This window comes from Culex pipiens, chromosome 3 (genome assembly GCF_016801865.2).
Source record: "Culex pipiens pallens isolate TS chromosome 3, TS_CPP_V2, whole genome shotgun sequence".
NCBI lineage: Eukaryota > Metazoa > Arthropoda > Insecta > Diptera > Culicidae > Culex > Culex pipiens.
Genome location: NC_068939.1, coordinates 149,057,246 through 149,075,795, shown reverse-complemented (window position 1 = coordinate 149,075,795; position 18,550 = coordinate 149,057,246). Strand labels below are relative to the sequence as shown.

General features: G+C 40.2%; 2 protein-coding genes across 4 annotated transcripts in view; both read left to right on the top strand.

The window, feature by feature from the left end:
- Window positions 1-1,034: 1,034 nt before the first annotated feature.
- Window positions 1,035-3,556, top strand: LOC120432207 (poly(A) polymerase type 3-like). 2 transcript variants are annotated; one of them, XM_052710075.1, is made up of 5 exons: window positions 1,035-1,244; window positions 1,605-2,100; window positions 2,212-2,673; window positions 2,740-3,069; window positions 3,152-3,556. In XM_052710075.1, the coding sequence occupies exons 2-4, from the start codon at window positions 2,055-2,057 to the stop codon at window positions 2,841-2,843; spliced, it is 612 nt and encodes a 203-aa protein (XP_052566035.1). In that variant the 5' UTR covers window positions 1,035-1,244; window positions 1,605-2,054; the 3' UTR covers window positions 2,844-3,069; window positions 3,152-3,556. The 2 variants fall into 2 exon arrangements, with proteins under 2 accessions (XP_052566035.1, XP_052566036.1); XM_052710076.1 differs by having other exon boundaries at window positions 1,580-2,100.
- A 5,044-nt stretch (window positions 3,557-8,600) lies between these two features.
- The window catches only part of LOC120432163 (transcription factor E2f1), a 34,208-nt gene continuing 24,258 nt past the window's right edge, over window positions 8,601-18,550 (top strand). The window contains exon 1 of one of the 2 annotated variants that reach the window (XM_039597295.2): window positions 8,601-8,963. The gene's annotated coding sequence lies outside the window, so the exon portion shown is untranslated. Of the gene's footprint in view, window positions 8,964-17,414; window positions 17,556-18,550 lie in introns of those variants that run through there. The other variant, XM_039597296.2, reaches the window with a different exon arrangement.

Below are 18,550 nucleotides of genomic sequence, written 5' to 3'. Positions count from 1 at the left end.
GTGCACTTTGTCAAATAAAGCATTTTTTTTTGCGGGTTTTTGATCCCTGAAAAAAAATCAATGATAGAAAAATACGGACTTTTGGGAAATTGATTTTTTGTCAAAAAGGTGGAGTGGTAACCCGAGCAGACGGAAATAACTTGGGAATAACATTTTTTGATAGTTGAAAATACTAGGTCAATAACATTTTATGTTATTTATAACAAGATTTGTTATTCGTCGTTATGATTTTTTTGTTATTGGATTGTTATTGTAATAACAGACTAATAACATTTTGAGTTATTCTTCGAAGAAATCTTTGTTATTATTTTTTGTTATTTTAACAACTAATCCGATCAACCTAATAACAGTTGGAGGTATTCTTCCATAACGAAAAATGTTATTCCAAAGTTGTTTTGGCTTTCAACCAATATCAGACCAATAACAAATTTTGTTATGATAACATAAACTGTTATTAAACCCTTATGCAAAAATTGATTTTTCAAGAAGATTTCATAACATTTTCTGTTATTTTAACAGTATTTGTTATTGAAATGGCATGAATTTTGTTATTACTGTCTGCCCGGGAATGTCTCAAGCTCAAAATTCAGAATTATGGTTTTAAAATAACGTTCGACCAACTGAACCAGTAAAACCTCCGGGCGCACTGATGTCTCAGAGAAGATCATCATCAACGCAATCGATGACGTTTCAAACACGAATAACAGTACTGCCGGCAACACTGTTTCGATTCTGACTGACATTGACAACAGCTGGGCGGGAAGCAACGATCGCTCGGGTTTCACTAACACAGGCCAAACAATAAATTTCATTCACGCGTGTAACGATCGTTGGATCTCTCTCTCTGCTCTGCACCGATCACTACTACACCCATACCAACCGGGTCCATTTTATTATCCATCTCCTTCGCTCTTTCCCTTTACGTTGAAGAAAGTGAGAAAACAAACATAAAATATAAGAAACCCAAACAGATGACGTCCCTCCGGCTCGTAAAACTCGATCGCGAATGGGTGTGAATGAAACAAACTCTGCACGGTCAGCTGGATGTACTCAAAATCAAGTTCGATTCCACTCATAATCAAGTTCGGACCTCGAACTGAAAATGAGTGGTTTTCTGAACTTGATTATGAGTGGATTTTTCACTCAAACGACAGTTCAAAAGCTGAACTGACGTTTGAGTAAATTGAACTTGTCATTTTTGTCACAGTCTTTCAAGTTTTGCGGCTAAGTCCAGTTCGTTACAGGTAAGCTCTTGTAAAATGCTCTTCAAAACTTACCGGATCTAGTTCCGGGTTGTCTGAATGGTTCAAAAACAATTATGCACCTTGCGGATAATTTTTCTCCTCCGTCGGTTTTGCACCTTCCGGATTGTCCGGAAGAGGCAAAACTTCCTCCTCCAACATATTTTGCAACGCCCGGACAATTCGGATGATCAAACAGAATTGTTCGGACGTTGCAAAATATGTTGCAGGAAGAAGTTTTCCCCTTTTTTTACCTCTTCCGGACAATCCGGAAGGTGCAAAAACAGACGGAGGAGAAAAGTAACCGTCTGATTTTGACATTCCACATTGGTCGGAAGATGCAAACACGCTTTCTTTCAACAGGATATACGGAACTGGTTCCCGGAACACAACGGGGACGGTCGGAACTGGTTCGCGGAACGGACATGGGGGAAGGGGTTATGGTTTATCCTCCCCACTCGGTGGTGTTCAAACGTTGGCACGACTGGTGCTGCAAATGTGACTATTCGTGGTATCGATGACCGTTCCCGGTCGGCAGTCGGTCGGCTGCCTTGGCCAACTGGACGATATTAATCCACCTACCGCGGACGATCCTGCTGTGCCGAAGCAGAAGAGCAGAAGGTTTTGGTCAGGATACTTTTAGGCGGTGTTTGGGCGTTTGGATCGGCACCTGTGGCAACGCCAGTTGCGGCGGCTCCTTAGACGGTGTTCGGCCAAAACTTCCACCACTCCTTCGTCGATTGCCTACACCAGCACGATTCAATCGCTGGGGAACTCCATCAAGAGTGGTGCAACTCAATCCAACTACAGCCGATGGAACGTTTGCCAAGAGTTGGTCACCTACAGTACGGCGGTACTGGTAAATACAATTAAAAAGCCAAGAGTCTATCAGCTCTGTTTGGCATCGTCTCTTCGTCATAGACAACGCCAACGGTCAGCTACACCCCGCTAACGCAATCCTCCCCATCAGCATCAGCATCCGCATCAGCAGCATCGGCTGGCAGCAACAAAACTCTGGGCATGACGTCGGCCATCAGTTTGGCGGAACCGAAGCCGGAAGACCATACCAAGACGGTGGAGCTGCAGAAGGCGTTCAAGCCGTACGTGGCGCCGCGTAACATCGAACGGCAGAACTATTTTGGGTCGTTCTTCGAGCTGCTGAAGAAACAGCCCAAGATGACGGAGAGCCGCACCGTCCAGGAGGCGTTTGTGCCGGTCGTCAAGATGATCTTTGACGGCATCGAGATTGATTTGCTGTTTGCGCGGTTGGCGCTGAAGGAGATTCCGGACAACATTGACCTGCGCGACGATATGCTGCTGAAGTATCTGGAGTCCAATTCGGTGTGCCGCGTCACGGACGAGATCCTGCGGCTGGTGCCCAACATTGACAACTTTCGGCTGGCGCTGCGTTCGATCAAGCTTTGGGCGAAGAGTGAGTTGAGCTTTAGTTGGTATCTTTTAGGGTTTTTTGTGAATTTTGGGTTTTTCTTCTTTTCAGATCATGGAATCTACTCCAACTCGTTGGGTTACTTTGAAGGTGTGTCGTGGTGGCGAGGACGTGCCACCTCTACCCGAATGTCGTCGCGGCCACGCTACCAATAATCCGGTTCCCCAGCAAAGAATCTTGGCAGAACCATCAACCGGAAAGCGTCAACGCACGGAGCAGCAACAGCGACGCAGATGAGATCCTCGTACCGTCGACGCGACGACGACCACGGACCCCGGCATACTTGATGATATCACATCACAAACCGCGGACGAGTCGGCTACCTGCGACTGGGCATTTGGATCGGCGCCCGTGCCAAAGCCAGTTGCGGCAGTACCAACGGTGAGTTTCGGTTGAGTTTTTGAACATACTTCAAAGGGTCCAGTTTAATGTCGGTGATAACGTCACTTTTGTGTCCTTTCAGCTGACCCGGTGTACCCAAGATCTTCATCAGGATAAGTTCCGGGGAGGACTTGAAAGCGATTCGGAGGGGAAGGCTTGCCGGGACCACTGGTTCCGTTTTCGGGTTGACCAAAAGAACGGAGGCAACGTCACCCGAACTGCAATATCCTCATCACGGGGCTCCTGACTGCGTTTGATCGAGTCAATTTGAGTTTGACGAGCGGATGCTGGCGCCCGGTGACATTGCGTCCTGGTGCTGTTTTCCGATCAGCGCTGAGCTAATGGTCGCCATCATAGGTTCTACCAACCGATCCCGCCATCCTGCATCTAGATCAGCTAGATGAGCTGATTTGCATTCCGTTACCGGAAGATAAGCACCGAAGGCCATCTCGAAGAAAAACCTGTGCAAGCTTTTTAAATGAATATGAAATAAATAAATTATAACCAGCATTTCTGGGTTGCTCGAGTACTAAAATGTTTTATTTAACTAACCAATCACTTAATTTAGTAGTAACATTCACAAATTTCAATGTTTTTAAGGTAATTTTCATTAAAACAGCCGAGAATCGCGGTCCAGCCAAACTACTCATTCGGCAGTTCGAGCGCTAAACTCATTTATGAGTTTCAGCATTAAACTCATAAATGAATTCCTCCACGCATGGTCCAAAATGAGTGAATCGAACTTGATTTTGAGTACATCCAGCTGACCGTGTGGGTTTGTTCTGGGTGGATGACTTTTGTTGTTGTTCTTGCGTTTTACACGTTCAAACAAACTACCCAGAAATTCAGAGTAAATATTCGCACGATGTGCCCGGTGAAGTTTTTATTGTCAAATAAGTTCAGTTATTGAATGCGTCTACAGTAAGGGGTATTCAAAAACACTCAAAAACATTAAAAATGAAAATTAGGTTTATTGGACCTTTTCATAAACAAATAAAAAAAACCAAATATCCTGGTGTTGTACGTTGTTTTCGAAATTTTCTTGCACTAATCAAAATTTATTTTAATTTTATTTTTGTAAGATTTAATCGTTGTATTTATCATTCTTTAAATAATCAGAACGATGAAAAGTTTGCTGGGTGAAATAGTTTCGACTTGTGATTAGCTAAATATATTATATATTTCTTATTAGAAAGTCAATCTTCTAGTTTTTTGACTTGCACATAGAAATTTCGGTTGGTGCCGTTGTTGCTAACAAATTCAAATTATTTAGATTCAAATGGGATCCTATAGGAAAACAACGTGTCAGAATTATTTCATGGCTGTGCGCAATTGTTTTTCAATTCCAGTTTCTTTCGTGACTTTCTTTTGATTTAGTCTCTCCTTAATAGTCAGGACCCGGTGCCTGCAGTTCCCGTTACAGTTTATATGGAATTCCAATAAGAATGTAACAGAAAAATCAGGCTTCGGGTCCAGACTGTTAATCATAAAATTTTCTGACAGCTTCATCAGTCCAAAAACAACAACTGTCACTCGACGTTAGTTTGAAAGATTCTGGCACATAATGTTGGCAGCGCGGAAAAGTTCTCTCTCTCTCTCTCCCTACTCTCCCGGTTTCATTCGGAGAGTGCGCAATACGCACCGCTCTCCCTCTCTGGCCTCTCGTTGCCCAAATACGTCATAACGCTGGGTGGCAGCAGTGTTGCTGAATTAGGATTTTTATCACAAAAAAAAAACAACTTTGAGTCAACTCTAAAACCAAAACAGTGTCGAAAAGTATTACTTTTCGGAACAATTGCTAAAAAGTTGAGCTTTTCAGCACTTAAATGAGTGCTATAATGATTTTTCCAGCATTCTTAGAAAAAACATAAAGCAAAATAATTTAATTGGGCCAATGTCGAAGTGTAAACAAAGGATAGACTCTTTGTTTACACTTCTAGAGTTTTTTTTTGTTAAAGGTCCTATAAATTATTGTCAATCATATGTTTATAGGACTTATTAAAAAAAAAAACTCGACGTTGGCCCAATATATTTAAGAGTTCATGAAAAAAATATTCCTAACGTTAAACCATCCTTTCCATTTGCAATCTAGAAATTAATATTTTCAAAAGTTGAAAGCTGAGTACAAAGCTCGGAATTCAGAAAAAAAAATCAAGAAATTCTTAAAGATCTGTTAATTTAAAAAAGAATATATTTCAGAGTTCAGCATCTCAAAAATCTAATTTTTGAATTTCGGTTTAAAAATACCTTACCTTAAAAATTCCCTGGGCCTTGTAAAGTCAAGGGGCATGATTTGATCCTAGTGCATTAGTTAAAATTTGGGTATACATTATTTTTTATAAGCACTATGGACACCACTTCATGCTACGAGAACTCGCTTTGCCGCAGCCCCAGGGCTTAAGCGTTGACCGATAAGCTGTCTTCGTGAACTAGGTAGTTCTCCGATAGTGAAAATATCACAATTGCACAAGACACCGCTGCTTCTGTGACTTTTTCACTATCACAATGTGGGATTTAGGTGGGACTTCAGGATAGTACAATTGATTTGTTGCTTAGCATTAGCATTTAAAATAAATCTGTATCCTTTCCAAATCTATTTGATGTTAAAGTTAGTTGCAATTGTTAAGTTAGAGTAATGCTGTCAATAAACTTTGATTGATGTAGAATACTAGGCATTCTTTTATGTCAAATTGTCCATAGAGTCTCGATCAATCAATAATGAAATGATATCGGACAAAATTCGTTGATCTGTTGAACTAACGGTTTTCGGATTATGGTTGTATTGACCATTGTTGCGAATCGAGGAACTACGGATCTTTTGACGTAAATGGTCATTTCTTTTTCAAATCGCGATTTCTATCCTATTTGTATATCAGTTCACAAATTTTTATTGTTTTTTGATAGAAGTAGTAACGTTTACTTTTGAACATTAAGTTTAGAGGATTTTAGATTAAAGTTTAGATTTTCAATTTAAAGTAGTTAGCAAATGAATATTTGGACTTAAATGAATAATTGAATAAGTTGGACTTATGAATAACACACAACTGTACATTTATTCTAGAGTCAGATCCATACAGCGTCAGTGTTTATTTGGTCGAAGTGTACTAATTCATTGGCAGATCTGATTCTAGTTGTAATGTACGACAAGACTACTGACGGACGTGACAGGACGAGGGCCCAGTTTAGAGGTTTCAACATCAACGATGTGCGGCTGGACCACCCTCCCAAAAAAAAAAAAAAATACCTTACCTTAAAAATTGTTTAGATTATAAAAATATATATCCCTGAATATATAAAGTTCTACAAATTCCTGCAATCTCTACATCTAATATTCTGAAGTTCTGAAATTCAAAAACCTTATAATTTAATAATTTATTAGGTTAAAACAAAAATAAAAATAGTTTTTGCTTGAGAATTTTAGAATTTTTAGATTTTATCTATTTTTAAAGATTTAGAATTTTGAAATTCTATAATCTCAAAAATTTTAAGTCTCTAAAATCCTAAAACTACAAAATTTAGAATTCTCAAATAAGACTTGAATATATTTTGATAAATTCTTAAAAAAATTAAAAACTTAATATTTTAAATAAAAAAATCAAAGTTTTTTATTCAGAGTTTTAAAATTCTTGAATTTTATAGTTTTAGATTGTCCGATTAATTCAGATTTAAAATATTGAAATCTCTAAAATTGTAAAATCATAAATCTCTGATGTCTTAAACAGAAAAATAAAACCACAAAATTTCAAAAATTCTAGAATTCTCAATTGTACTCTTTTTTTTTTGAATTTTTGAATCCTTGATTTATTAAATTGTTAAATTTGAACTCTAATATTATAAAATTCGATTATTCGAAGTTCGATTATCTGAAGGTTTATATGGGATTTCGGATAATCGAATTACGAACAGAAAAAAAATGTTTCTTATTTTTTAATTTTCTTACTTTTTACATCGAACTCTGCGACCTCATTTTAGTCAAATTTGAATGGTGGATTGCCTATTAAATTATTTCTAAAATTTTAAACATCTAAAATTCAATAAATTCTAAACTTCTAATATTCTAGGTTTCTAAAATTTTAAAATTCTGAATTTCTCTATGCAACAATTTCTTAGCATCAAAAGTTTAAAATTTTAATTTTCTTCTAATTCTTCTAAAACTTAATTTTTTTAAATTTTAAATGATTTTTTTAAATTTTAGAGCAATTTTTAATGTATATTTTTTTAATTAATTGACTTTTTTATGTTTTAAATTATAGATTTTTTATAGCTGAATTTTTAAATTTTTGAGTTTTTTTTTTAATGGATTTTGAATATTACTGTAATGAATGCCAAATTATTTAAATGTTTGTAATTTTCATTCGGTCGGGACCGTGGTGTAGAAGTAAGCGTGGTTGCCTCTCACCCAGTCGGCCTGGGTTCGATCCCAGAAGGTCCCGGTGGCAAATTTTGAGAGGAGATTTGTCTGATCACGCCTTCCGTTGGATGGGGAAGTAAATGTTGGCCCCGGTCTAACCTAGAGGTTAGGTCGTTAGCTCAGTCCAGGTGTAGGAGTCGTCTCCCTGGGTCCTGTTTCGGTGGAGTCGCTGGTAGGCAGTTGGACTAACAATCCAAAGATCGTCAGTTCGAATCCCGGGGTGGATGAAAGCTAAGGTGTAAAAAGAGTTTTGCAATTGCCTCAACAATCAAGCCTTCGAACACCTATAGTTTCGAGTAGGAATCTCGCAATCGAGAACGCCAAGGCAATGCTGTAAAGCGAATAATTTGATTTTGATTTTGATTTAATTTTCAGTCGAATTAAAGTTGTCAAATCTAAATTATTTCATTTTTTCATCAAAACAAAAACAAATTTCAAGTATGATTTTTTAAATTGTTAAACAAAAAGAAGGTGTTTGGTTCAACTGTCTTAAAGATTCAGCTGATTTTGTTTTTCGTGAAACCGGATAAATTCATCTTTTTTCAGCTGTGTTCTTTTGATTTTGTTTTCGACTCAAACTACTTCCCAGTTATGGCGTTATGGCAGAATTCTAAATAAGCAGAAAATGTTGACAGAATTCTTTCAGGAATATTTGGACGATTCTTTGGTAGGGATACTGCGCAGATTCAGCTCTGCTAGTAGATTTCGTAGTACTTGCTTGTACAGTGCTTGGTCCGCTGACGCAAAAAGACGAGCTTTACGCAAATTCAAAGAATCTGCGCTGCGGTTAACGCTAGGGGGTATGCCTGGCCGCTGAAGTTGGTTTTTGTTATGCTGCTTCATTCTACCAAATAAACTCGAGGCTCTTCGGACAACAGGACAACGCTTCGTTACAACCTAGCTGATGTAGATATTGATATTCGGCTTGACCGGCGGTTATCTTGGAATATTCCAGACCTCCGGGCTCGACAAGACGAAACCGTTTCTCGGCACCAAAAGTGGCAACACTGCCGCGGCAGTGCTCTCTCTCTCTCTCGCTCTCCCGAAACCTCTTGCGCTGACGGACGACTGTCAGACCGGGGACGACCCTCGAGCAGGCTCGCGCCGCGCCGCAGAAGCAAAGTACCGTCCAAAGAAGCAACAGCCGCACATCATACAAGAAGAAACCTTCGTAGGGAGGACTACACAGCTACACAGAGTTTAAAGAGAGGGGTCGTACAAAGAGGAGGTGTAGCGTGTGTGTGCGGAAGAAGTGGTAGCGCGAGCACATTCAATTCGGGCCTTCGTGGCGGACATTTTTTTTCCGTACAATTCGCGTACGCGGTCAAGTTCCTGTTCCTGCTGATCACCGGAAGGGAGTTCGGGACTCGAGGTGGACCGCGAATTGATGACGACTGCAGCAGCATCAGCAACTCCGGCACTAGTAACAGGGCGGTAATTGGAATCGCGCCTCGTCCGGACGATGAAAATCGATAACAACGTCGTGAGTATTTGAACTTGACTCTCTTTGGATGGATGTCTGGTCTCTAGTCTGTAGTCGCGAGGTCGCGAGCCTCGTTGGCACTTCCTGGTTCTCGCCAGAAGGAGTACAGTTGCTACGGGGGTTCCGCTTCTTGCCCGAAGTTCACACTTCTTCAACCCCCTTCGCAAGGCGTCATTCCCCGGTAGGTACTGCATCCCAGATGCACTCCTCAACGTCGTCGTCGTCCTCACCACCGTAATTTAGACTCTTTCCCCTTCGAATTTTTAATTTCTCCTTTTTGGTGCGGCAATTCTTGTGCGTCGCAGTTTTCTGTATTATGTACCTTCCTCCTCTCTTCAAAGGCTTCCCTTTTTTTTTCGACTCGGCCAGGCTTTGCTGGTTGTTGCTGTGTTGCTGCAGCCGGTCCCCGAGACTCGAGAGTTGGTTATAATCCCCCTCGCAGACATCGCCGAGTCGAGTCGAGCCGACGTATCGATTGTTCTACCCGGAATCCGGTCCAACTTGACAGCGCTGTCAGTTGTGCGCCAATCAAGTTTGCTGTTGTTGTTGTCGCCAATTGCTCCAACTGTGGCCGACAGTTGGAGAAAGAGAGCGAGAGTTTGTCAGTTTGGTGTAGTGAAGTCTGTTGGTGGGTGTTTCATTACGGACGACGCAGTTCTGCTGCTGACCGCGCCGCGCGCCACCCTATTTTTATCCCTCCGGTGTGTGGTTGTGGCGAGTGTGGCCGATGAAGAGGAGACGGTACGTACCGCGCAGATCTGCGGGGTCTGCGTTTTCCCGGTCGGGAAAATGATGGGTGTTGTGGCTGGCTCCGGAGTTGCCAATAAGGAACAACAAAAATTTAAATAATACATTTTCTTCCTTTAAAGATGGATTCAATCAATTTTCTAACACATTTCAAGATAAATGTACACAGCAAATAAAGTGTAAATTTGGAAGGTGTAAGAGGATGAATTTAGACTGAAAATGCGACATCACACCAGAATAGTGGTAAAATTACACATTTTCAAAGGTAAAATTACACATTATTTCTGACATGAAAGATGTACCTCTTTCCAGATGTAATATTACCATGGTTTTTTTTAATGTGTAAGGTAATTTTTCAAAAGTACGTAACCTTGCTTGAAAACGTTATGTTACGTCCTATTGTAAAGTTACCTTAAAAATATAAGAAAATGCAATATCTTTTCACTTATTGATTAGAAAAGATTGAAGATCTGGCAACCTTGCCAATAGATGTGGGCGTTTAAGCGGCATTTGTGTAAGTTTTTTTTACAAATAAACCATTTTGCATGATTGGTTTCTCCATTCAAACTTCAGAGCTTATCATAAAAAAGTGCTATGAAAACGTCCGAAAATATGGATCTCGAGCAGAGATTATCTGATCGATTTGGTATCTTCGGCAAAGTTGTCGGTTATGATTAGGACTACAGTTCAGATTCAATTATCCGAAGCCTCGATTGTCCAAAGGTTGCATGGGACTTCGGATAATCAAACCATGAACAATAACAGGGTGGCCACTAGCGTGGCTCACGGATATATGAAAAAGACAAAAGTGTTCAATTCCAAACGCCTCGACCGGATTTTTGTAGCAATATGGCCCCAGAACATAGCCTGAAATTTTGAGCGCATTTGGTTAAGGTTTAGTACTTCCACCATTGACCTGAAGTTAGTATGGAACTTTTAAAGATTTACTATGGGTTGAGGCGTTCGAAATTGAACACTTTTGTCTTTTTCATATATCCGTGAGCCACGCTAGTGGCCACTCAAGTCGAGAACTCGGGAAAAAGTCGGGAATTCGCCAAAATCCACGAAAAATCGGGAAAAAGTCGGGAATTTGTGATTTTTTGTTAAAAAGTCGGGAATCTCAAGCATACCTGTTTGAAAAATATTTTCAAACTCTTGAATAATTTTAAAATATTTTGTACATATTTGAAATTAATTTCACTCATTTCGTCTTTAGCATCGAACTTTTAATTTAGGGTTCCTTTCCTTATTTCAATCGATTTGAGAATGAAGAGGCTTTTTAAGACATAAGACGTTAAAAATCCTAATAAATTTCAGATGATAATTGTGGCAAGTATTTGACCCAAATTTTTATAATATTTTTTATGATTTAAAAGATTGTAATTTATTTTTGACTTAGTTTATCGAACAAATGATAACATAACATATAATTCCAAATAACAACAAGTCCAGCGTACAGTTATGATTCTGATTCTTTTTATTTTTTCCAAATTGCTTGAATATTAAAAAAAAAATAATCCAACTTCAGTTTGGCATAGTTTTTTTTATTTGTGGTCAATTTGTTTTAAAACAAAAAAAAAGTTCCTTCGGTCATTTCAAATATTGATTTCCTTAAATTTTTGTGTGATAGACTTTCAAAAAATGGCAAGCATTTTTGAACGAGCTCAGACATCATTATTTTGAATGCAGAAAAACGCATTTATTACTTATTACTTTGAAAAATATTTGCAACGGCCTTATTTTTCAATATCTGATGATTTATGTTTTTACTCTGAATCAAAGCAATGCTTTTATTTTTGAAGTGAAGGTCTTAAGAAATTATTATTGGAGCTTAAGATCGTTAGATTTTTTTTTTAGATTTTGTCCATTGGACTTTTTATAAAGAGTTTTAAAATTAAAATCATTCTTCAGATAAGAAATATCTATTTTTTGAGTTTCTGGAAAAGTTGGGAATTGGAGAATGGGATTTGAGTGGTTACCCCGACAATAAATAAGTCGTATTTTTATTTTTATATTACTTTAACCCTCTACAACCCAACCCCGCCTTTAGACGGGCTTCGATCTAAAAATTCGCCAAAAATCAATTTTCAACCATTTTTTGATCTTTAAAAAGTATTGGAAAGAAGAATTCTTAAAATTTAACAAAATTATAAAGTTGGAAGTGTGACTTGTTTCATGTGACTTTGCCAATATTTAAAAAAAACATTTTTTCTGGGGTCAACTTTGCCTTTTTTCGTACTAAAATTTTCCCTATATTATGTGAAAATAAGTATGCAGTAATTTTTGTAGTGTACCAGACTATGCCCTAAATTTGGGCAGTAGAGGGTTAACATAAAATTCGAGTTCTGAGACACAATTTAATCAATTTTGAACAGTTTGTTGCCTTTTAAATTACAAAATGCTTTTTTAAATATTTCATCTTTGCCATTTTGGTCGCCATCTTGGATTTAAAATTTTTAAATCACTTGAGCGTAGTTTACGGGTCATAAGTTTTCAAAAGATTTAAGATTTGACGAAATAAATATTTTTTCGAAGAGTTTTCAGGTTTTTGCAATTAAAATACTTAATGAGGAAATGCACCCCGCAAAAAAAATAAAATAAGCGACATTTCCTAATTTTTTTGACATTATTGATTTTACATTTTGTGAAAAATCTGTTTTTCCCAGTGTCACCTAATAAAACCGCATTTTTCAACTCGCTGTTACTCGAAAATTGTTGGATGCATTTTAAATTAAAAAAATGAAACTTTTCTGCTCTTTTCAATAAACATGATTTTAAAACTTCAAAATCTAGCCCAACATTTTAAAATGTCCATATAAGCGTTTTTAGCCCCTTCAATGAGTTACTCTTGGTTATCAAAATTTCAAATTAGTTTATAATTGAAAAGAGCAGAAATTTCCACTAAAGTTTAGAATTTCAAAAAAAGTACAATGAGGTGTTACGTGGTTTATGGATGGCACCAAACTCCTATGTTTAATTTCGGGGTGACTTAAATTGCTACAGTATAATTATTGCAAATTTCAGATTAAAAGTGGGCAAACTCACACAGCAAAAAATCCGATGGTAAAATCGCATGCAAAAGCATGCAGCTTTGTGAAAGAAGTCGCTTAATTTTACAGACGCTTTGTGACAGACGGGATTCAAACCCCTGCACTCACAGAGCGGACTAACGCCTTGGTCCGCTCGGTTAAAAGATTGAAGGATCGGAAGGATAAACGCCAAATTTCGATTAAGCAGGTTTCCCATACTGAAGGACTACATATTTATGGGTGTAATATTACATAAAATTTCAGTAAATAATGCAACATTTATTTTACACCCAAGCCTTGCTGCGTACAAAAATGGAAAATTTCCAACTCTTCTGGGTATTTCTCCGCCAACTCACACAGCAGTTGCCCCGACCCCTCTTCGATTTGCGTGGAACTTTGTCCTAAGGGGTAATTTTTGTCCCTGATCACGAATCCGAGGTCCGTTTTTTAATATCTCATGACGGAGGTGCGGTACGACCCCTTCAATTTTTGAACATGCGAATAAAGAGGCATTTTTCAATAATTTTCAGCCAGAAACGGTGATGAGATACACAGCTAAAAAAATAGTAATCCAACTGTGTGTAAAAAGCCTGGGTGTAAAATAAATATTGCATTATTTTATGCAATTTTATGTAATTTAACACCTTGAAACATGTAGCCCATCAGTATGGGAAACCTTATTGACCGAAATGTCAAGCCTATATATGCGTTTATCCTTTCAGCTTTTTATCGGTTTGATGGCCGAATGGGCTAAGGCGCCAGTCCTTACTGTTGGTGCTGGGTTTGAATCCCATCGGTTGCAACTTTTTTTGACATAGGACTATGTCTCTACTTACTATATTGGGGGGCCAGTTCAGAAATTCGATCCAAACCGTCACAAGCGTGCGAAAAAAATTGACATATTTCAAACGCTTATATCTTTTCCCCCAATCGATTAATCCAGAAGATTCAATCACCAGTCGAAAGGGGAAGACTTAAGCTATCGTTTTATTACATAATAACTTTGACTAAACATAGTTTAAGCGCTTAAAACATGCAATCAAAATGAGTCATTTTTCAGTTCAAATCGGGCAGATGACCAATCAGAGCGAGTGTATGCATTCGAGGCCGCGCCCCTTTTGTGCCGTTCTCCGGCTGTGCCGCTATATAAGCAGAAAATTTCGCAAAAGCAAATCACTTTGGAACGAGCACTCGAACTGTGCACGTCAGGCCGGCGCGGAGCAGCAGCAGCAGCAGCCAATAGAAGAAGAGGACCAGCAACCAGAAGGAAGAACCACCAGCAGCAGAAGGAGGAAATTCGAGCGAAGCGGACCGGTGGAAGTCGCTATGAAAAATGGCCATTTCGACAGTGGTGGCCACAACCTGGAGTTGCCGGTGATCTCAAAGCAGGTTCCCCCGGGGCCCGGAGGGCCTTTTACAGAACCATATGAGTTTTGGTAATATGGGTGCCAAAATTCACGGTATTTGATACTGAACATGATAATGGCAATTTCGACAGTGGTGGCCAAAACCTGGAGTGGCCACTGCCCTCAAAGAAGGTTTCCCCGGGGCCTGGGGGGACATTTACAGAACCATACGAGTTGTGGAAATATGGGTATCAAAATTCATGGTTTTTGATACTGAACATAATAATGGCCATTTCGTCAGCAGTGGCCACAGCCTGGAGTGGCCAGTGATCACAAAGCAGGTTCCCCCGGGGCCCGGGGGAACTTTTACAGAACCATACGAATTTTGGCAATATGGGTATCAAAATTCATGGTTTTTGATACTGAACATAAAAATGGCCATTTCGACCGTAGTGGCCACAACCTGGAGTGGCCGGTGATCTCAAAGCAGGTTCCCCCGGGGCCCGGAGGGCCTTTTACAGAACCATACGAGTTTTGGTAATATGTGTGCCAAAATTCACGGTTTTTGATACTGAACATGATAATGGCAATTTCGACAGTGGTGGCCAAAACCTGGAGTGGCCACTGCCCTCAAAGAAGGTTTCCCCGGGGCCTGGGGGGACATTTACAGAACCATACGAGTTTTGGCAATATGGGTATCAAAATTCATGGTTTTTGATACTGTACATGAAAATTGACATTTCGACAGTGGTGGCCACAACCTGGAGTGGCCGGTGATCTCAAAGCAGGTTCCCCGGAGGGCCTTTTACAGAACCATACGAGTTGTGGAAATATGGGTATCAAAATTCATGGTTTTTGATACTGAACATAATAATGGCCATTTCGTCAGCAGTGGCCACAACCTGGAGTGGCCAGTGATCTCAAAGCAGGTTCTCCCGGGGCCCGGAGGGCCTTTTACTAAACCATACGAGTTGTGGCAATATGGGTATCAAAAATCATGGTTTTTGATACTGAACATGAAAATGGCCATTTCGACAGAGGTGGCCAAAACCTGGAGTGGCCACTGCCCTCAAGAAGGTTCCCCTGGGGCCTGGGGGACATTCACAGAACCATACGAGTTGTTGCAATATGGGTATCAAAATTCATGGTTTTTGATACTGAACATAATAATGGCCATTTCGTCAGCAGTGGCCACAACCTGGAGTGGCCAGTGATCTCAAAGCAGGTTCCCCCGGGGCCCGGAGGGCCTTCTACAGAACCATTCGAGTTGTGGCAATATGGGTATCAAAATTCATGGTTTTTAATACTGAACATGAAAATTGCCATTTCGACAGTGGTGGCCACAACCTGGAGTGGCCGGTGCCCTCAAAGCAGGTTCCCCCGGGGCCCGGAGGGCCTTTTACAGAACCATACGAGTTTTGGCAATATGGGTATCAAAATTTATGGTTTTTGATACTGAACATAATTATTGCCATTTCGACAGTAGTGGCCACAACCTGAAGTTGCCGGTGATTTCAAAGAAGGTTCCCCTTGGGCTAACATTAACCGAAACATACGAATTGTGGCAATATGGGTATCAAAATTCATAGTTTTGATATTGAACCTGCAAATGGCCATTTCGACAGTAGTGGTCACAACCTGGAGTTGCCGGTGCCCTCATGGAAGGTTCACCTTGGGGGAACATTTATGACAATTTTGCCGACAAATCTATGAAACAAAATAAAATAATCTTATTCCAGATTTCACTAGCAATCCAAAAACTCATTCAAATTGTTTGGTCCTATGTCTTTCGGTTATGTCTCTGACATACCATCTTGAACTTTTTTGTGTTTGCAAAAATTGTACATGCAGTATGTAATATTAAGTGTCTATTGTGACGAAGGTGATGTGCATGCTTTTGCATGCACAATTTGTAATTGTCTGCTCTACAACTTTGTAGAACATTGTTACACTCTAAAAAATATCCCTGCAAAGTTAGAAAATACTCGAAATTTTTAAATTAAGAAATTTGTTCTAAATGAAAAAAATACCATTCTGGGTAAATGTAGATTCGAAAAGTACATTAAATTTTCCATAAAATGACATGTTCCAAATTTTTTTACAGTGGAGTAACGGAAAATGGCACAGTTTTTAAAACTTTTTTAGTGTTTTTTTTTTTCGATGAAAAATACGTTTTTTTTCGGAATTCTGAATACGCCATCAAATCGGGCGTCTTATTTTACATAAAAGTCCCTTTGACACCAAATTTCCATCTTAACACCATTTCAGGCTACAGATTATTAAAAACACCTCTTTTTTCGCATGTTCAAAAATTGAAGGGGTCGTACCGCCCCTCCGTCACGAGATATCAAAAAACGGACCTTGGATTCGTGAACAGGGACAAAAGTTACTCCTTAGGACAAAGTTTCACGCAAATCGAAGAGGGGTCGGGCAAATGCTGTGTGAGTTGGCGGAGAATTACCCATATACGATTCCCAAAACTACTCCAAGTTTTTGATAAGTTCCGGTTAATTTGGAATCGATTCCCGGGTATACAAATAAGTCCAACCAGATTATTTTGATGAACTCTCCTCATGTTGCATATCAAATTTCACCAAATTTAAAGATACGACAATTCACGATCATGCTATTGTTCTCTGACCCATCCTGGCCACTTCGGAACCGATTAACGGTGGCCGCTTAGGGACACTTCTGAAACAAGTAATTAACCCTGTCATCCGACATTTCAAACTTCATGAAATTGATAAATATGACAATCTATTGTCATGCCATTGTTCTTAGACCCATCCTGGCCACTCCGGAACCGATAATAGGTGGCCGCTTGGGGATTTAAGCTGAAATGTCTTATTTCACAATTCTAGAATATTATTCTGTTTGTTTGAAGTAACCGCAGTAATAAGCGCTGAGGTTCCCATCGCAATTTGCGCACTTTACACTCGACTGTCCTGCAGCTATTCAGGGCTTTAGGGCCCGATTGCTATGGTAGATTTGTTGCCATGATCGTATGTTCTGACAATTTGATCATGTCGAGCCACCCTAAACTGTATAAATCGCAGAAAGAGAAGGGTACATCACATTTCCGCGTACACATGTCCATTAGGAAAAAGGGTTTTAGTTTCAGTGATTTTTGTGCGATAATCAATCGCACACAAATTGACGATTTCCGGCGCGTTAGGAACAACTCGTTCAATCCTTTTAACCATTCTGGCAGCGCGGTTCGCGTCGGCGACGACCATCGATTCGCTCTCTCTATTCCGCTCTCCGCCGTGGACGCGGTATTGGTTTGTCCGCACGACTACAACTCCAAGCCGCCCAGCACCAGACTAGGCAGTAATTAGCGCGCGTGTTAGACTCCAAAGAAGAGATTCCTGTATGTTGCTGAAATCATCCCACCATCAACTCCATAATCATTACCCGGAGGAGTCGAAGGAAGTGTTGTCATGGATGAGTCGGCAGTGTTTCGGGAAAAGGTAGGAATCCTATCGGTGCCGTCTGTAATGGGGCTTCCCACTTTCCAGAGGACAAAAAATGGCCGCGCCAGATCCACGCGTCGAAAACAAGCAAAAAAAAAGGGCAGCGTCTGGCGAAAATATGCTGCAAATTCGTCGCCGCCGCCGCCGTCCAGATGTGCGCGCGATGGTGTCGACCCCCTGCCAAGACACTGCTGTACGGAAATCGTGTGTACAAAAATCCTTGAAGCTGATGCACACAAAAAAAGGCCGTAATTACCAGCAGCAGATGGGTTCAGGAGCAGTATTGTGCAAGGAAGGGCAAACAACATGGATGCAAATAATGTGGAACAACACTCATCCAAACCCAAGAAGAGGAAGAAGATTCGGGTGTGTACCCTCAACGAAGCGAGACGAAGGTCCGAGATTAGGAAGTTTGCTCGAACGACGAAAATCGCCCATTTTGATGTGCGTCCGCACCGTAATGTGTGTAGTAATTTCAAACGCGCGTATGACCTCCAGGTCCCGGTTCAGGTATCCTTGCTGTGGGCCACCACAACACACGGATCGAACACGGGAACGGCGCTTTCACGCCACGATACAACACACGGCAGCAGTGTGGTGTTGAGTTGGTGTGAGTGCACGTGAGGGTCGTCGTCGAAATTCGAGCGCGCACTCGTCGCGGCCAAAGAACCCCTCCGTCTGGTCTGGTTCTGTCAGAGCACATACATTTACACCGCCGCCATGAAGAGAGCAGTACGGCGTGTGCGTGTTGTTGTGTGAATCGAGAGAAGAGGGTGCGGAAAGTCCCGCCGCATATCGGAGAGACGGCCAAAAACAACAACAGAGAGGCGGTTCTCTGGGATTTTGGTGATTTTTGTTTATTTGTTTAATGTCAAAATCATCCAAGAAATGTTGAAGGGTGTTCAAAAAGTGCTCTGGAAAAAATGATTCGTTAATGGAACTGTGGATGTTTTGTCCAGTGCTGGAACCTTCGAACTTAATTATACATATCT